General features: G+C 41.9%; 1 protein-coding gene across 1 annotated transcript in view; it reads left to right on the top strand.

The window, feature by feature from the left end:
* Window positions 1–17,902, top strand: part of UTP20 (UTP20 small subunit processome component) — a 145,597-nt gene that overhangs the window by 27,491 nt on the left and 100,204 nt on the right. The window contains exons 12-16 of the mRNA XM_068276969.1: window positions 52–230; window positions 1,405–1,542; window positions 8,385–8,473; window positions 13,162–13,267; window positions 17,151–17,301. Coding sequence (XP_068133070.1) covers window positions 52–230; window positions 1,405–1,542; window positions 8,385–8,473; window positions 13,162–13,267; window positions 17,151–17,301 — 663 coding nt within the window. The remainder of the gene's footprint in view (window positions 1–51; window positions 231–1,404; window positions 1,543–8,384; window positions 8,474–13,161; window positions 13,268–17,150; window positions 17,302–17,902) is intronic.

Raw genomic sequence — 17,902 nt, 5'->3', positions numbered from 1 at the left:
TAATACTTGATATTTTATGTTTTTTTTCTGCTTTTATGTTTTCTATTTCAGCATTTTCTTCCCAGCTTCTTGCAATACATCCTCCCACATTTCACAGATGAGAACCCCACAACTCGGAGTGCAGCACTGGCAATTTTGGCTAAACTCATTTTGGAAAAAGCAGAACCCCCTACTGTCGCTTCTATGGCATTTGAAAAATACCCCCTTGTCTTTACGGAAAAAACTAAAGGGTAACATTCATTTTATTTTATTTTTATAGTGCCAGCATCTTCTGTAGCGCTGTACAAAAACATACAATTATGGGGATGAACTTTGAAAACATGATACCTTTTATTATAGTTCATAAAACCTGATTGGCTGCGAAAAACACTCAAACAGCAGGAAATAGGTATACATTCAAATAGGCCATCACTATTCTGAAAGGGAGCTTAATAAACATAAAGAACAGTGACTGATGAGGCAGTTAAACATTCGTGCCTATATTTATAACCCTATATAGCTCGTGTTTCTGACTCTCAATACAATCTCCTCCTTCATGTTGTCCTGTTTTTTTCTAAACTCAACTGAGACTGAAATTGTGATCTTTCTAACCCACAATTCCTCTGTTGAAGGCACTTCAGTATTGCACATTCCCCAAGCGCACTGTCTAGGTGTAATATTGGAATCAAGTCTCTCATTCAAATCACACATTGGCAAGCTATTCTCTTGTTAACTCCACCTAAACAACATCTCCAGTATCTGCCCTTTTCTCACACAGGACACTTATCAAACGGCTGATGCATGCCCTGATTAATTCACAACTAACGGTACACTACTGAAACTCTCTGCCATGTGGCCTCCCCACTACCCATTTGACTCTGCTACAGTCCATCATGAACTCCGCTGCATGACTTATTCACCTCTCCTACTGCTTCTCCAGCCCAATCCCCCTCGTTCAGTCCATTCACTGGCTGCCAGTTACACAAAGGATGCAATTCAAAATCCTGACTCTTGCCTACAAAGCTCTTTACAACTTAGCTCCTTATTTCAGTAAGATTATTTCCAGATACCATCCTAAATGCAATCTCCACTCTACTAACCATATTCCCGTCTTCCTCTCTGGTCACACCTTCTCTCACTCCTGCTTATAAGACTTCTCTCGATGCTCTTTCCTCTTTTGGTACTCCCTCCCGTAACACATCCACCACTCACTCACTATGGAAGATGTTGGCGCTGTATAAATATGTTGGCGCATTTATAAAATAATAAACTGTGTCATTAGTACACACAAGCAGGAAGTTTCAGAGCATTTCAAACGCACTAAGAATTACATTACAAAGGTCTTTACGTGAATTAGACAGAAATGTATTGTGTTATTGTCAATTCTATTTATTTCCAAGTGACAAACTTATTTCTCCTCATCAGTGCAAAGGTGAAAGGCCATCAAGGTGAGGAATCTGCAGTGCTGGACTACATCTTGTCCTTGCTACATTTATCATCAGATCTGGATGCCTATGAGTTGTCACACTGCTGGACTGCACTTATTGTACTGCCTCACCTGAGGTAATATAAATGACATGCATTTTTAAACTCTGGAGCAAATACTAACTCAGCTTTTTCTTCAGGAGGATGTAAACATTGTACAGCTATCCAATAGTGGTCATTTCTGGAAACCACAGTCTCAATATCATAATTATTTCTAATGAAAGTGCAGACATGTAGGCTTAAAGGGAACCAGAGATGAACGATTCACACAATATAAACATATCAGTTGATAGCTTGTAAAGAATAAATGCTCTACCTGATAATTTCGCCGCTCTGGTGTGCCTTTTTGAGTGTTCTTTATCCATTATTGCTCCAGGAAATATCCAACATGGCCGCCGGCTCATATCACTTCTGCTTCCAGGTTATGAGGTGTTCTGGATGTGCTGTCTAGCCTCTGAGACTATAGACAAGCAGGGCTGCTGCAGGCTTTCATCTGTGTGCTTTCAACTATTATTCTGGTATGCTGTGTGTCTCTCATAGGAATGAAACTGCAGTCTTCATCAGTATCTACAGTATGCAGACAGAGTGCACACAGAGCACACAGGGATCATATTGCAGCCACACTCTCTCAGCAGGAGCAGCCCCTCCCATGTCATCACAGCTCTCAGTATGCAAAGCAGGAAATCTAAGCCAGGAGGGGGAGGGCTTGAAAAGACTCCACAGAAGAGTGACTCAGCTATGATTCCAGGTCAAACCTCGACTGAATAGTCGGTAGATTCTAATCACAGTTGATAACAGATAGATTAGACTGAAAAGAATAAAACTAAAAGCAGGGTAGGTGTTTACTGTCATGTTCCCACTGAAAAATGTAATAAAATACACGAGGGTGCTTCATCTCTGGTTCTCTTTAACTTAACTGGAAGCACAAGAGAACCGCATATCAAACGCATGGCTGAACTATTTTCTTGTGATATCACTTATTTTTTCTTACATGGAATGCAAAATGCCAGCTATTGTAGAACAAAAAGAACGATCACAAATCACACTTAAACACACAGGAAAACTGCTCATTGTAATTATTGAACAATTATATTCACTGGAAAGGGACCTTAGACTGCTGGATTGTTGTAAAAGCAGTTATGAGATCTGCACTACTGGAGGAGAATATTAATTATAACAATAAATACAAATAATCCACCTCTCCACTAGGCAACTAACGCATTTCAGACTCTTAAGGCCCATACACACGTCGGATTTCCGCGAACGACGGGTTGTTTGAACGTTTTGTCGTTCGCCTGCTAAATCGGGCGTGTGTACAGACTGTCGTTCGCTTGATAAGGTTGAGTTTGAGCGATCCGCGGATCGCTCAAACTCACCCTTATCAAGCGAACGACAGTCTGTACACACGCCCGATTTAGCGGGCGAACGACGGGACGTTAAAACGACCCGTCGTTCGCGGAAATCCGACGTGTGTATGGGCCTTTATGTGTCCTTAATCATAGCCTGCCTTACAAGCATTTGAATAGAAAAAAATTGTTTGATACCTCCCACTGCTTAATACATAGAGGCTTAACCCTTACCATTTAATGCAAAAAAAAAAAAAAAAGCACTGGAGGGAACTGGAATTTGTAATGAGAGAATGAGAACGGCCCAGGGACATGCAAAATGTTTCAGTTGGTTTGGTTGATTAGGGTTTGACTAATGCTTGACAATAGTGATCATTTTTTTTCATTTGTGAGGGTGGGCCAATTATCTGCTGCAATGGTGTTGTAGTACTACAGTATATGTTGTGGCCAAGTGTATAAAAGGATTGTAGTTACCACAGCCTGCATGACAAGTATCAGAAACTGGGAGAGACATTTATGAGACCTTAAAGTACCCCTGACCTGGTTCCCTCACCTCAATGCTTTTATTATATTTTGTTACTGGTGCTGTGCGACTAGCACACAGCACCATCTTCCCCCCCTCATGTGCCGCCTGTAGCCCCCGTTCTGCTCAGTCATAAACTTCGACTGAGGCGGAACGTCAAATATGTGCAGGGAGGAAGTAGCAGTTCTTCTTCCCCTCTGCCCGTCCATAATTCAGCCCCCTCCACTCGTTGCTATAGTTTCCCTTATAATTCTCTGCACACAGCACGCAGGGGAGCTGCGCTGTGTGCAACCTTGTGGTACTTTAGATCGGATATCCTTCTGACCTCAATTAACACAAGACCGCACACAGCGCAGCTCCCCTGTGCACTGCGTCAGAATCAGAATCAAAATCTATTTTATTTCGCCAAGTACAGCAGAGCTGTACTCTAAATTCTTTGTGGTACACATGGCATAGGCATAGTATAGGAAAACAAAATGCACAACACAAACAGTTGGAGTTACAGTAAAGGTATTGGTCTAACCCACATTAGTAGCAGACCCCAGTCATCAGTTAGTGTTCTTCCTGTCGTGCAGGAACAGTCAATACTGATAATAGTCATGATAATGATAATAGTAATAATGATGATGATGATGATTGATGGTGGCCCCCATACTGCCCAGGGCAGCGAGAACCAGGGCGGGCAGCGGCGAGGACTGGCTGGAAGGCCCCGCTAGGGCATGCCGGAAGGCGGGCCTGACAGGGGGAGGTTGGAGTTCAACAGCCGAACCGCTTGGGGGAAGAAGGTGTTCTTCCGTCTGGAGGTTTTGCATGGTATAGTCCTGTAGCGGCGGCCCAATGGGAGAAGCTTGAAGTAGCGTCTGCCTGGGTGGGAGGGGTCACGGAGATCACAGTGACCCTCTTCATCATCCTAGCGGAGTGGAGGAGATCAAGTGGTGGAAGAGGAGACTCGATGATACTCTCTGCGTCAGTTATGACTAGAGATGTAGCGAATGGTTCCCGAACCGTTCGCCGGCGAACATCTCTGAATGCATGGGGCTTTTACTACTTCCGGGTCACTCTGACCCGGAGTAGTACGCCTGCGCTGCCCGGCGAAGCGCGTCATAGATCGCGCTCCTGTTGCCGGGCACTCTCTGCGCATGTGCGTGACGTCATGAATGACGTCACGCACATGCGCAGAGAGTGCCCGGCAACAGGAGCGCGATTTAGGATGCGCTTCGCCGGGCAGCGCAGGCGTACTACTCCGGGTCAGAGCGACCCGGAAGTAGTAAAAGCCCCAGAGATGTTCGCCGAGCGAACAGTTCGCAACATCTCTAGTTATGACTCTCTGCAGTTTGTATTTTTCGCTGGCCGTTGCACCCATGTACCATACAATGATTGAGGAGCAGAGGATGAATTCTATAGTGGCCGTATAGAAGCTGGCCAGCAGCTTCCTGGGCATGCCGAATCTCTTCAGTTGGCGCAGGAAGAACAGCCTCTGCTGAGATTTCTTCTGAATGTTGGTGGTGTTCTGCCCCCACTTAAGGTTGTTGGAGAGAGTCGTGCCGAGGAACCGCACAGATGTCACCCTAGAGACTTCGGTACCCCCAATGAGGACAGGTGGGAGGGGGGGAGGGTTCTTCCTGAAGTCCACGATTAGTTCAACGGTCTTAGCGGCGTTGAGTACTAGGTTATTGTCACTGCACCAGTTGCAGATTCTCTCTACTTCGCTGTGGTACTCATGCTCTCCGGAGCTGCCAATAAGGCCGATGATGGTGGTGTCGTCTGCAAATTTATGTGCAGAGACTAATAAGGGGAACTATAGCGGTGAGTGGAGGGGACAGGGCTAAGGACGGGCAGAGGGGAGGAAGAGCTGCCACTTCCTTGCCATACATATTTGTTGTCAGAACGGGGCCGCAGGGGGTGCTGGAGGTGGGAGGATGGTGCTGTGTACTAATCACACAGCACCAGGAACAAAATATATTAAAAGTATCGGCGACCAGGTCAGGGATACTTTAAAGGGAACCAGAGATGAACGATTCACACAAAATAAACCTATCAGTTGATAGCTTGTAAAGAATAAATGCTCTACCTTATAATTTCGCCACTCTGGTGTGCCTTTTTGAGTGTTTTTTTATCCATTATTGCTCCAGGAAATATCCAATATGGCCGCCGGCTCATATCCCTTCTGCTTCCAGGTTATAAACTGTTCTGGATGTGCTGTCTAGGCTATATGAGACTATAGACAAGCAGGGCTGCTGCAGCCTTTCATCTGTCTGCTTTCAACTGTATTATTCTGGTATGCTGTGTGGCTGCCTGTAGGGAGTGTCCCTCATAGAAATGAAACTGCATACAGTAGATAATGACTGGCTGCACAGTGCACACAGATACACTTGTCTGTTTCAGAGCTTCTTTCTTGGCAGCAGCAGCCCCTCCAATGCCAACAGCTCTGAGTAGGAAATCTGAGCCAGGAGGGGGAAGGCTTGGGCTTGAAAAGACTCCACAGAAGAGTGACTCAGCTATAAAGGTGGCCATACACTGGCCCGATTCGCGGCCGTTTCGACAGCAGATTCGATCCTGGGATCGAATCTGCTGCCAATCGTTCGCGCTAAACGCACCCGCCGATCCGATTTCCTCCCGAAATCAGATCGGTCCGTTGATCGCGCCGTGCGGGAAATTACCCTTGATCGCCCGCGGGTAGGGTGCGCGTCGCTAGCGGCGGCCGATCCGATCAGGTATACATTACCTGACGCTGGCTCCCGGGCGTCTTCTCCGCGCTGCACCGCTCTGTTCCGGCTCCATCCCGGCGCTTCCTGTGTCACTACAGTGACCAGGAAGTTCAAATAGAGGGCGCTCTATTTGAACTTCCTGGTCACGGAGTGACACAGGAAGCGCCGGGATGGAGCGGGTGCAGCGTGGAGAAGATGCGGAGAAGCAGGGCTGTGGAGTCGGAGTCGTGGAGTCGGAGTCGTGGAGTCGGGCAATTTTGGGTGCCTGGAGTCGGAGTCGGGAAAAAATGCACCGACTCCGACTCCTAATGAGTTTGTAACTGTAATTAAAATAGAAAATATGATAAAATGTTCTATTTCTCAGATAATAGTCATTAAAAATAATGTATATATACAGTATATATACAGTAATAGCTGTGCTTAGTCCACAAAAATGAAATAAACCAATCAAAATTAGTTACTTGTGCTGCTTCAATAAAGCAGTCCCCGTATTTTTAAGGTCAGATATACATATCTGATTGTGACTGTATATATGATGTGTACACAGGAATCTCTTATATATACTAAATAACATCTATGCTGTAAGAATAAAGCCTGATGTGTAGCTATGTCACTAATAGAGATGGTCAACGAGATGGAAATAATTCTGCATTGATGCTGATTTATGCAAATGTATGCACTCCCTTTGCTGATGAAATAAAATATTTTGATATGTTATTAAAATTTGGTTTGGCGACTACAAATTAAAGGGTAACGGAGACGGATGAAAAGTAAAGTTTTATACATACCTCCAGCCCCCTTCAGGCTAATCAGTCCCTCACTGTCCTCCACCACCCGGATCGTCTGCTATGAGTCCTGGTAATTCAGCCAGTCAGCGCTGTCCGGCCGCATGCCGCTCCCGCAGCCAGGAACATTCTGCACCTGCGCAATAGTGCTGCACAGGTGTAGTATGCTCCTGGCGGCGGAGTGTGTGCATGCGCACTACGCCTGACTGGCTCAAGTACCTGGACTCATAGCAGAAGATCCAGGTGGTGGAGGAGGACAACGAGGGACTGATTATCCTGAAGGCGGCTGGAGCCTTGGAGGAAGCCCCAGGTATGTATAAAACTTTAATTTCATCTGTCTCAGGTTTACTTTGTTACACAGTAGTACCATACTCTACATATGCACTCTCCACAGAGCTGCAGGGGATCCACTGAGAATGCTGTGCACATTGAACACAGAGGTGTTGTCTGTTTACAATCTCCTCATTCCCCTGCAGAGTACCTGCACATCATTCTTACATGTACCCACACTTACATTGCCTAGGGCCTGATAGATGTTCTTTGTTCCGGTTTGTACCTTTTACAAGTACTCTTACCAAGGACTAGATTTAGTCTAAAGGGAATAAATATAGTAGTCTACATATCCTTCTCACTTTTGTCTTGTAAAATTCCTAAGCGTTGGCAGTTAAGAGACGAATTTCACGTTACATACTTTTAATCAACAAAATTGTAATATGCAAATTAGAGGAGTCTGAGACGGAGTCGGAGTCGGTGGAATCCTAAACTGAGGAGTCGGTGGATTTTTGGACCGACTCCACAGCCCTGCGGAGAAGATGCCCGGGAGCCAGCGTCAGGTAATGTATGCGCGGGGGGGGGGGGGGGGGGGGGGGCGACAGGCGGCAGCGGCTCCACAGATTGTGATCGGTTTCAGCCTGAAATCGATTCACAATCTGTTTGCAGTAAAGGCAGCCATACGATCCCTCTCTGATCAGATTCGATCAGATAGGGATCTGTCAGCTGGTCGATCTAATGGCAAATCGACCAGTGTATGGCTACCTTAATGATTCCAGGTCAAACCTCGACTGAATCAGTCGGTGGATTCTTATCACAGTTGATAACAGATAGATTAGACTGAGAAGAATAAAAACACTAAAAGCATGATAGGTGTTTACTGTTATGTTCCCACTGATAAATGTAATAAAATACATGAGGGTGCTTCATCAACACCAGGCAATATCTGTACATGGAGGGTTTCTGTTGGTGGGCTTTATGGGGGATCCTTATTACTTATTGCACTTAATATTTATTGCACTGCTGTTGTTAATACTTATCAAAGCATTGTATTTTTAGAGAACTGCACTAACCACATGTTTTTTATCCTACTTGGGTTTTAACTCTCCATGTACTATAAAATTTTTTATTTCTAATAATTTGTAATAAAACACAAATGATCTTTTATGTGCTACCGTGCTAGCTTTTTTTTTGTTTTAAATCAGTTTAAGAATAGAGACATTTGCATGTATTAAGCATGCCATTAAAGGATAAAAATTACATTTGAACCTTTTTATTCATTTTCCAGACCTTTGCATAAAGAAAGAATTGTGCCGCTTTTATCCAACCTCATAGAAAGTATATTTTCTTTAATAAATCAAGCAAACTTCTCCAGTGGTAAGTTATTAACATAATAAACACATTTGTACTTTTTAGTAGTAGTAAAAATCAATAGAAAATTGAGGACTAAATCAATATGACAAAACAAGAAGTTTTGAATCAGGATGATACCATTAATTACATTTAAGGTGGCCATACACATTTAGGTTGTCAACAAAGGGTGCAAATCGAACAATCCCTCTCTGATCTGCATCTAATCAGTGAGGGATTGAATCACCCCAAATACTGCACACAGATTTTTAATAGATTGCACAATGATATCGATTGAAAATCTATCAAACTGCATTGTTGTACTGTCAATACAGTGAAACACTATGGGCTGTCAATCTGCCATCACTCAATTGAAATTTACTGTCTGATCATAATTTCAAATAATTTTTGCCGTAAAACAACCTAAATTATGATTGATACAACTTGTGTCATAGATAATCGGCAGATTTGATCACAGTGATTGATACATGAATACTTTAGTCTTGCCTGTACTGAACCGATAAGAAAGATAACCTTACAAGCATGTTTTATACTATCCTGTCTTCCTCTGTGTACTTTCAACTCTGTGTTACATGTGAGTGTTTGTTGCCATATCTCCAGATCTGTTTAGATTTTGTGGGAGAGGGGGTAGGGTGCCGTTGCTGACGTTTGCTTAGGGCTTGAGCCCTGTTGAAATTTTGCAATGGGGCCCCATAGTAGCCCTCTAATGTACGATATTACTTGTACAGCTACTGATATCTGCTGTCTGTGGAACCATGTCTTGCATTTATGTACTCTTATATCAGTCTAAGGTTACATTGATTACAAAAGGCTATATTTGGCAAGTGTGTTCCTGGATCTGTTTGGGCCGTAGAGATGGTCAGTGAGATGTTTAGTTGGCTTGGAAATGTGCCAGTCAAAATCATCAGGATTGTCCCAATTTGGGGTTGCATACAGTCTGCATTAAATTTGCATGTAAGTCGAAATTATTTGCATCTCATTGACCATATCTAATAGGCATTTAGTTACAGACCTTGCTTCTACATTTATATAAGCTCCTTAGCTCTTTAATTAGCTGACGTGAAATAAATCACTTTTAAAGGACACCTGAAGTGAGAAGGATATGTAGGCAGCCATATTTATTTCCTTATACTCAGTGCACATTGCCTGGATTTCCTGCTGATCCTCTTCCTTATAACCTTTAGCCACAGACACGCAAATCAGTTGTTTGACTGGATTAGCCACGTACTTGTTTCAAGTGGGTGATTCATATGCTACAGGATGCCAGGAAACTGATAGAGCTTAAAGAGAAACTCCGACCAAGAATTGAACTTTATCCCAATCAGTAGCTGATACCCACTTTTACATGAAAAATATAATGATTTTCACAAACAGACCATCAGGGGGCGCTGTATGACTGATTTTGTGCTGAAACCCCTCCCACAAGAGGCTCTGGTACCGTACGGTACTCTGGGCAAACTGCCACAATGTAACAATGACACACACAGGAAATGGCTGTTTATAGCTGTCTGTTAAAGCCAGAACAGCTACATAATCTGCCCACAGTAACAATGTCACCATGTAATACATGTCAGAATGTGAATCTGGGAGAGGAAAGATTTTACAATGAGCAAACTCTGACTAAATCATGTATACATAATTATTGTAAAAATTAAGCACCTTTTTATATTAAATTATTTTCACTGGAGTTCCTCTTTAAAATAATAAATATGACAGCCTCCATATAGCACTTATTTCAGGTATCCTGGCCAGAAGCCTAGACATTGCCTAATTGCTTTAGCACAGACTGTTTTTGGCATAGACTGTAATCTTCTCAGTGAGACTCAGTGTGCCTTCCCACTTGTAGTCTAAGTAGCAACAGTGGCCCTGGCCACAGTGCCTTGAGCTCACTTTTATACATTTGTGCCTGAAGATGGGCTTCAATCAGATGAACAAACTGTATTCTCATAAAGTCCAACTTCATCCAGATATAGGCATCAATTCATCAAGCATTACCGCATTTAGTAATGCTGAAAACAGCTGATTTTTTTAGAGCATTTTGTAGAATGTCAATTCATCAAGACTTGACCGCAAGGAAAGATGAAATTATTGAGCAGTAAGGTAAATGACCGACTTGTGCAGTAAATACTTCAACACATATCAGTAAATGTCAATTCATCAAGATCGATAATTACCGGCAGCTCTACTCTGTCGTAAACAGTGTGAAGAAGCTGTGACTCACACAAGCAGAGAGAGATAAGCTATGACTGACAGGAGCAGAAGCCAATAGAAACAGCCCCTGTCTCCTGCATGTCCCGCTGATCTGGCATTGATAGGTTGCAAATGCTTATAGGGAGGGTCCAGCTTTTCTACCTCCAGGCAGCGAGCAGAGAGAAAAGAACAAATGGGGTTTCCCTTGTCACCCTTTAGACGTTTAACCCTTTAGGTTCTTGTTTGAAGATGCAGAGTAGCTAGTGGAGAAATCACCTAAGCATGGCATGTGGCAATTAAATACAATGTTAAGTAAGACTAATAGTGTATTCACAGCATTAGTCAGAATACATTTCAGTGGTCAAATTTGCTACAAGAAGGAAAATATTTCTTCCTGACTCATTGCAGTCAGTCAAAATGCTGAAGTATAAGCTATTATTGGAAGCATTGGTCTACAGATGCCTCATACAGAGTATACAGATCGCATGACTAAATACACCTTCAGCATCCTGTGACCAACCATGTTTGAGAGAAAAACATTGCTATCTCTGATCTCTGTGGTTTTCCCACATAGCAGCTGGTGCAGGGAGTGTATCTTCCATACACATGAACATGTTTAAATGAGTAAGCATGCATTTTCTTGGACAGTCAGCTCATGTCTACATGTTTGGCGGCCTCCTAAGGTGTTTGTACCCCACACCAAAATCAAAAAGTTTTGCAAGAAGAAATGTTTGGAATGTCTTTTTACTGACTTAATGTGAACTAGTCATTTTAGTAAAGCTGGCCAGACTGGGACCTTTTTCAGGATGAAAGCACCCTGTGGCTCCCAAGCCATGTGCACATGCAGAAGGACTGTTGCCTGGCAGGGATTGGGACAGTGCAGGGCCAAGGTTGTACAGACCTCACTGTCAGAGACTTGACTCCTGAATGAGAAAGCTGAGGCACTCTTGGGTAGTAAGAATGCATGGATCTTTTGTCACCTGACATACACAGAAATTACCATATAAACCAATACTCACTATAACATTTCCATGTAATTCCTGTAGCACACAAAGGGATCTTAAAACAGAAGTTTAGGAATCTTGCTGTCAGATTTCTGTAAAGATGTTGATGGTCATCCACTTTGCTTTTAAAATACACATAAACACGTTATACATTTCTCCCAGAGTAACATAAACTATAAATTAACTTTTTTCCAGTAGGTAGCAAAGATTGTGGAATGGTTTTGGACTAGTTCATTTTCTCATGGGGGATCCTGGAGATTTCCTTTATTCTTTAAAAAGTACTCCTTGAAAATAATCTATACAAAGATGCCATATGGCCTCCCTACTTGTTTGCACTCTATTTTCGCAGAAGAACTCAGCATCTGTAATTCAGTGAAAGCTTTCTCCCCCCCCCTTCCTTAGAATAGACTAGTCCAAAATCAGCCAGATCTGTCAGATTTTAATAAACGAAATATTGTAAGTGACTATGGCTTAGAAAGTATTTTATAATGCATTTTCCTCTGGGACAAATGCACACCATGTACATATGTATTTTATAATTGTGTGATTGTGGTTCTTTAACCACTTCCCTTCCCTTGGGACGAGTAACTACGTCCCTTCAAAATGCCATATCTCCATAACTTCCCTCTCCCCTCTGGGAATACATTCATTGATCTAAGTCCTCGTATCTAAGAGACAGCACCATCAATCATAAAAGCCGATACTTGCACATCCACGCATTACTTCCTCTATGCGTAGTAATACTACACATAGGGAAGTTATGCGCAAAGACATCTTGTGGGCAAATAGTAAAATTACATCCAAAAACATTTTTTTTCAAATAAAAAGACCTTATTTTTACTTTTAAGTTGACCCCTTACTTCCCACACTCCCACACAGTCCCCCCCCCCCCCCCAAAAAAATGTTTTTGTTTAAAAAAAAATTACAATAGAAAAAACATAAATAGTTACCTTAGGGACTGAACTTTTTTAATATGTATGTCAAGAGGGTATATTACTGTTACTTTATAAATTATGGGCTTGTAATTGCACCTTTATTGCCAAATAAAATATTGGCATCATACATTGCACTAGAGAAAAATTTTAATCTTTGTAGTAACCCGGACAATTCGGCAAAAAAAATGTGTGGGTTTTAATCATGGTAGCATGTTTTATTTTAAAACTATAATGGCCGAAAACTGAGAAATAATGAATATTTTTTTTCTTTTCCATGTTAAAACATATTAGAATAAAATGATTCTTAGCAAAAAGTACCCCCCCCCCCCCCCCACCCCCAAAGAAAGCCAAATTGGTGGCAGAGAAAAACAAAATATAGATTGTTTTGTTGTGATAAGTAGTAATAAAGTTTTAGGCAAAGGAATGGAAGGAGCACAGTTGAAAATTGCTCTGGTTTTTAAAGTGGAAAAACCCTTGGAGGTGAAGTGGTTAACTTAGAGATTATGTAAATGTATTCCTTTAATTTGTTTTGTTAATCGTGTTGGCTTTATTTTTTTGTTATTAGGAGTTCTGTGCATTGCATCCCAGGCAGTGAGTACACTGCTCAGTCTAGATGACTCTGCTGAAATTCTTCATGTGCTTCCTGTAGAAAAAGTGAAAGACCTACTGCTGTAAGTTAAAGACCTAGTGATGACTTTCTAGAGATTGATTACAGTGATTTACTAATTTTTGAAGTTGGTAAGAATGGTATTCCCCTCTTCATACATGCATATATTTAGTGTACCTTTTTTGTGTTAATGCTACCTACACATATTCAGTGGCAGTCAGATATTCTAAGCACAAGTTAGCTAAAAGAAATCTTCCAAATAAAGATATATGTATGAACGTGTAGTTTTGGCTTAGTGGGGTGCAGCATGCTTTTCCCTTCAATGTAATGGTGGCCATTAATGATCCAATTTTTTTCATCCAATCCTGCCATTTCTATGTAATATAAAGGGACAGGCTAAATCATCCATTCAAGTTTACCCTTATACTACATAGATTTGGTAAAATTGAATGAAAAAGATTGGATCATTAGTGGCCACCTTAAAGAGAATCTGTATTGTTAAAATCGCACAAAAGTAAACATACCAGTGCGTAAGCGGACATCTCCTATTACCCTCTGTCACAATTTCGCCGCTCCTCGCCGCATTAAAAGTGGTTAAAAACAGTTTTTAAAAGTTTGTTTATAAACAAACAAAATGGCCACCAAAACAGGAAGTAGGTTGATGTACAGTATGTCCACACATAGAAAATACATCCATACACAAGCAGGCTGTATACACCCTTCCTTTTGAATCTCAAGAGATCATTGTGTGTTTCTTTCCCCCTGCAGTTCTCATGCACTGAAGTTTCAGGCTGCTCGTTTTTCTCCTGCAAACAGCTTTGCCCTTGTCTGTAATTCTTCAGTATGTGAAAGCCCAGCCAGCTCAGAGGACGATTTATCCAGCTTGTAAAAGATAAGAGAGAAGAGAGAAGCTGCCCTAATCTAAATAATACACAGGCAGTGTGCATAGAGGGGCCTGGAAGGGGGAGTTCATAGCAGAACCACAACACTGAAGAACTTGGCAGCCTTCCAGACAAAGGCCGACATGTCTGACAGGGGAAAGATACATTGATTTATTACAGAGACTGTGATAGTAGAACGTGCTGCAGTAAGCCAGAACACATTAGAATAGCTTTTGGAACTTGTAGGATGATAAAAAACAGGATGCAATTTTTGTTACGGAGTCTCTTTAAAGGTGGCCACACACCATACAATTTTTTAAATATCTGTTCAATTTAAGAATTGCAATCAATGTTTCTGACTGATTGTAACATTTCAAAAATATGACCAATGTACCACACCTATATTCAATTTTTCCCCAATTATGAGAAAAATGATTGGAAACTCTGAGAAAATTGCTAGTGTGTGTATATTAATAAATTGACAATTCAACATACACCATACAATCTTTAGTAAAAATTGAAGAGAAATATCTGGCATTCCGGATCAATATAAATCGAAAAAAAACCAGGAAAACCGATCGGATTTTTTAGTCAAATAAAAAAAAAAAGCTTTCGATTTTTTTCAGGCGATACGATCGTTTTTATCGAATTGCTGTAAAATCGGATCATTTTATTTTATCGTGTGTGGCCACCTTACAGAGAATCTGTACTCTAAAATTATTGCAATAAAAAGCATACCATTCTATTCATTATGTTCTCTTGGGCCCCTCTGTGCAGTTTCTGCCTCTCCCTGCTGCAATCCTGGCTTGTAATTGCCAGTTTTAGGCAGTGTTTACAAACAAAAGACATGGCTGCTAACAGCATGTGATAGGCTGAGAGTAGGTCAGTGTGTGACTCATACAGAGCTTGCAGGGGGCCTGGAGAGGGTGTGTATAGCTTCTATCCAATCACAAGCAGAACAGCACATTCCAGCTTGAGTGCCTGAGCCCGACAGAGCTGACAGAGGAAAGAAGATTAGATCATATAACAGATATAATACAGCCACTGTGCAACTAGGAAAGGCTGCAGTAATCCAGACCACATTAGAACAGGTATAGGAACTTATAGGATGGAAGAAATAAGGCTGAACATTTTGTTACAGAGTCTCTTGAAGATAGATGAGGTGGAGCAGGAGACCTCCCACAATATTTTGGCGATATACAGTAGTGATCATTTAGTAAAATTCAACACTTCTGATTTCCCTTTTCCATGAGTAGAGTTGGGAACAGGGTGGTGGGGAAGATTTGCAGGCATTCAGGTCTTTATTCATCTTACCTTGATTGTCACTTGAACAGATAAATATTGACATTTTGTAGGTAAGCTTTGTTCACATGGGATGTTGCAGAGCATTTTTATGTTGTTTAATCAAAGAAGTAACTGACCAATTTTACCACCTCCACATAGTATGAGAGTCAAGTGTTATTGAATACTATGAGCAAATTGTGTAGGTAAACTCTCATGCTACAGGGAGGTGGTTAAATTGGTCAGTGATTGGCCAATCATAATTGAAAGTGTGTACCAGTCGTTAGACCTTCCCTTGTAGACTAGTGGGGAATGAGCAGAATGACAGCATTTATTATATAATCTGTCTCTAAGATCTTCTGAAAAGACTTATTTTTCTGGTTAGACTGCATCATGAGCAGGTTGTGGGATTGTGTTTAGGTAGGAGTTAATATATAATTTATTTATTTTTTAATTTGTAAACCTAGAGCTCTATGTTCAGTTTTGTGAATTCACTGGGAACTTAGATGCCTTTACCACTTTCCCAGATTCACTGATGTGTTCTGGGAATTATGTTTAAAGGAACTTGAAGTCAGAGGAATATGGAGGCTGATAATTTAAATCCCTTATAAGCCATGTTAGTTGGCTGGCTGTCATACTGTGTAGAGCTATTGGCTTTAAATGTGTTTGAGTCACAAATCTGCAACAAGCATGCAGCCAGTAGAGTCACACCAGAGTCAACGCATCTGATCTGCATGCTCATTCTGGGCCAGTGACTTATAGCATTACAGGCAGAGCATCAGCACAGAAGTCAGGTAACTGGCATTGGTTACTAGAGAATGCAGATGGCAGCCTCCGTATTGCTCTCACTTTAGGTTCCCTTTAACTATTTTCTCTTCTAACCATACAAAGGTTACAAGGCAGACATATTTCATATAGCGTCCCTTGTCCAATGCAACCAATCAGCTTTCCCTTTAATTTTCTAGCCTACACTGTAAGCTTAAAGTTGAACATCTGGTTGGTTACAAGTGACAAAACAAAGCAAGTGATGATCTTACTTTACTGTTATTTATTAAGGATAGCTGGTATTTAACACAAATGTGAGTGTAAAAAGTCTTAAATTGAGCCGTCATTTACCATATATACTCATATAAGCAGACCCGCTTATAAGCCGAGGTACCCACTTTTCCCTCAGAAACCAGGAAAAAGTGATTGACTCGCCTATAGGCCCCCTTCCCAGTATAGCCCCCTCCAGAGTAGCCAGATGTGCCCCCAGTACAAGGTATTCCCTCTCCCCATATCCAGATGTGCCCCAAGGATGATACAGCTGCGTCTCAAGACGCCACTTGATGATGTCATAGATCTAAGCTACACCAATTGCCACACAGGAAGAATCTCCAATCATTGCACCGCTGACACATTGCTTTCATGTTCCGTTCTACAAGCCAGGGGATACAGGTAGTCTTGAGCAGCACATTTTGCACACCATGTTGCAGGGGATGTGGGGCACAGACACAGCATCCAGAGCGCAAGCAGGATCACTAGTGCAAGATCCTTATGCTCCTCTGCCAGTAACAAAACCTGCTCTACCTTCTTCTGTTCTGCACCCCTGATTTGCATATAAGCCGAGGGGGAAACTTTTCAGCACATTGTTTTGTGCTTAAAAATTAGGCTTATATGTGAGTATATAAGATATGTTTCAACTATGCATGGATTGTGATGTTACAAATTTTCCTGTTTACTGTGATCTGCTATGTAGCTAAGAGGATGGTAATTTACTGACCTAATCTTCTGTATTGCTTTCAGTGCTATGCCCGCCGATCCTTGTGCATTGCTCCTGGCTGATCTTTATTTCACTAGATTAGTATTCTGTGGTTGCCAGCAACAACTTTCACAAGACATCCAAATGGAGATCTTTTCTAAGTTGCAGTATAATATTTCCAGCAACTCATCAAAGGTATTTTAGTGCCAGCTACAATCAAGCTTTTTGAGAGTGGTTCCTGTCTTTTTTATTATCTTGATTTATTTAATGTATTCTGCTATTAGTTACATTTCACCTTTCTGCTATCAGTTTAAGCATATGTCTGGACCCCCCTTAAGGGGAGTGATTGGGGTGGGGAAGAGTAGTGAAATGGGAGGATGATAGAAGGGAACATCACTGCAAGCCTGCCTCTTCCTGGCTAAAAATTTGACTTGGCCGAAATTCAAGTTAGTGACTACGGGGATCAGGGGAATGAGAGGAAAGAACAATGCACAGAGGTTTGTGGATTCAGTGTAAACCTACCTCTGTGCTTACCTTAGGTAAGGTAGAGCACATGGGTAGGAGGGCTCTGCCAAATAAGCTCACAATCTAAGGGTTGGGGAGAGGGACATATCAGTCTAGGTGGGGTGTATGTCCAAGGGGGCAGGATGGAGGCAAGCAATAGAATAGAATAGAGGCTGCTCTGGAGAAGTCCTGGAGCCTTGTGATTAATCAAGTTACACGAGGAGTGGACCTTAGAAGAGTGTTGGAGGAGCAGAGCGAGTGGGTTGGGGAGTGGAATTTGAGTCACTTATTA

The sequence above is a fragment of the Hyperolius riggenbachi genome, chromosome 3, assembly GCF_040937935.1.
Source record: "Hyperolius riggenbachi isolate aHypRig1 chromosome 3, aHypRig1.pri, whole genome shotgun sequence".
In the NCBI taxonomy this organism is placed as follows: domain Eukaryota; kingdom Metazoa; phylum Chordata; class Amphibia; order Anura; family Hyperoliidae; genus Hyperolius; species Hyperolius riggenbachi.
This window is presented reverse-complemented; position numbering and strand designations above follow the sequence as displayed.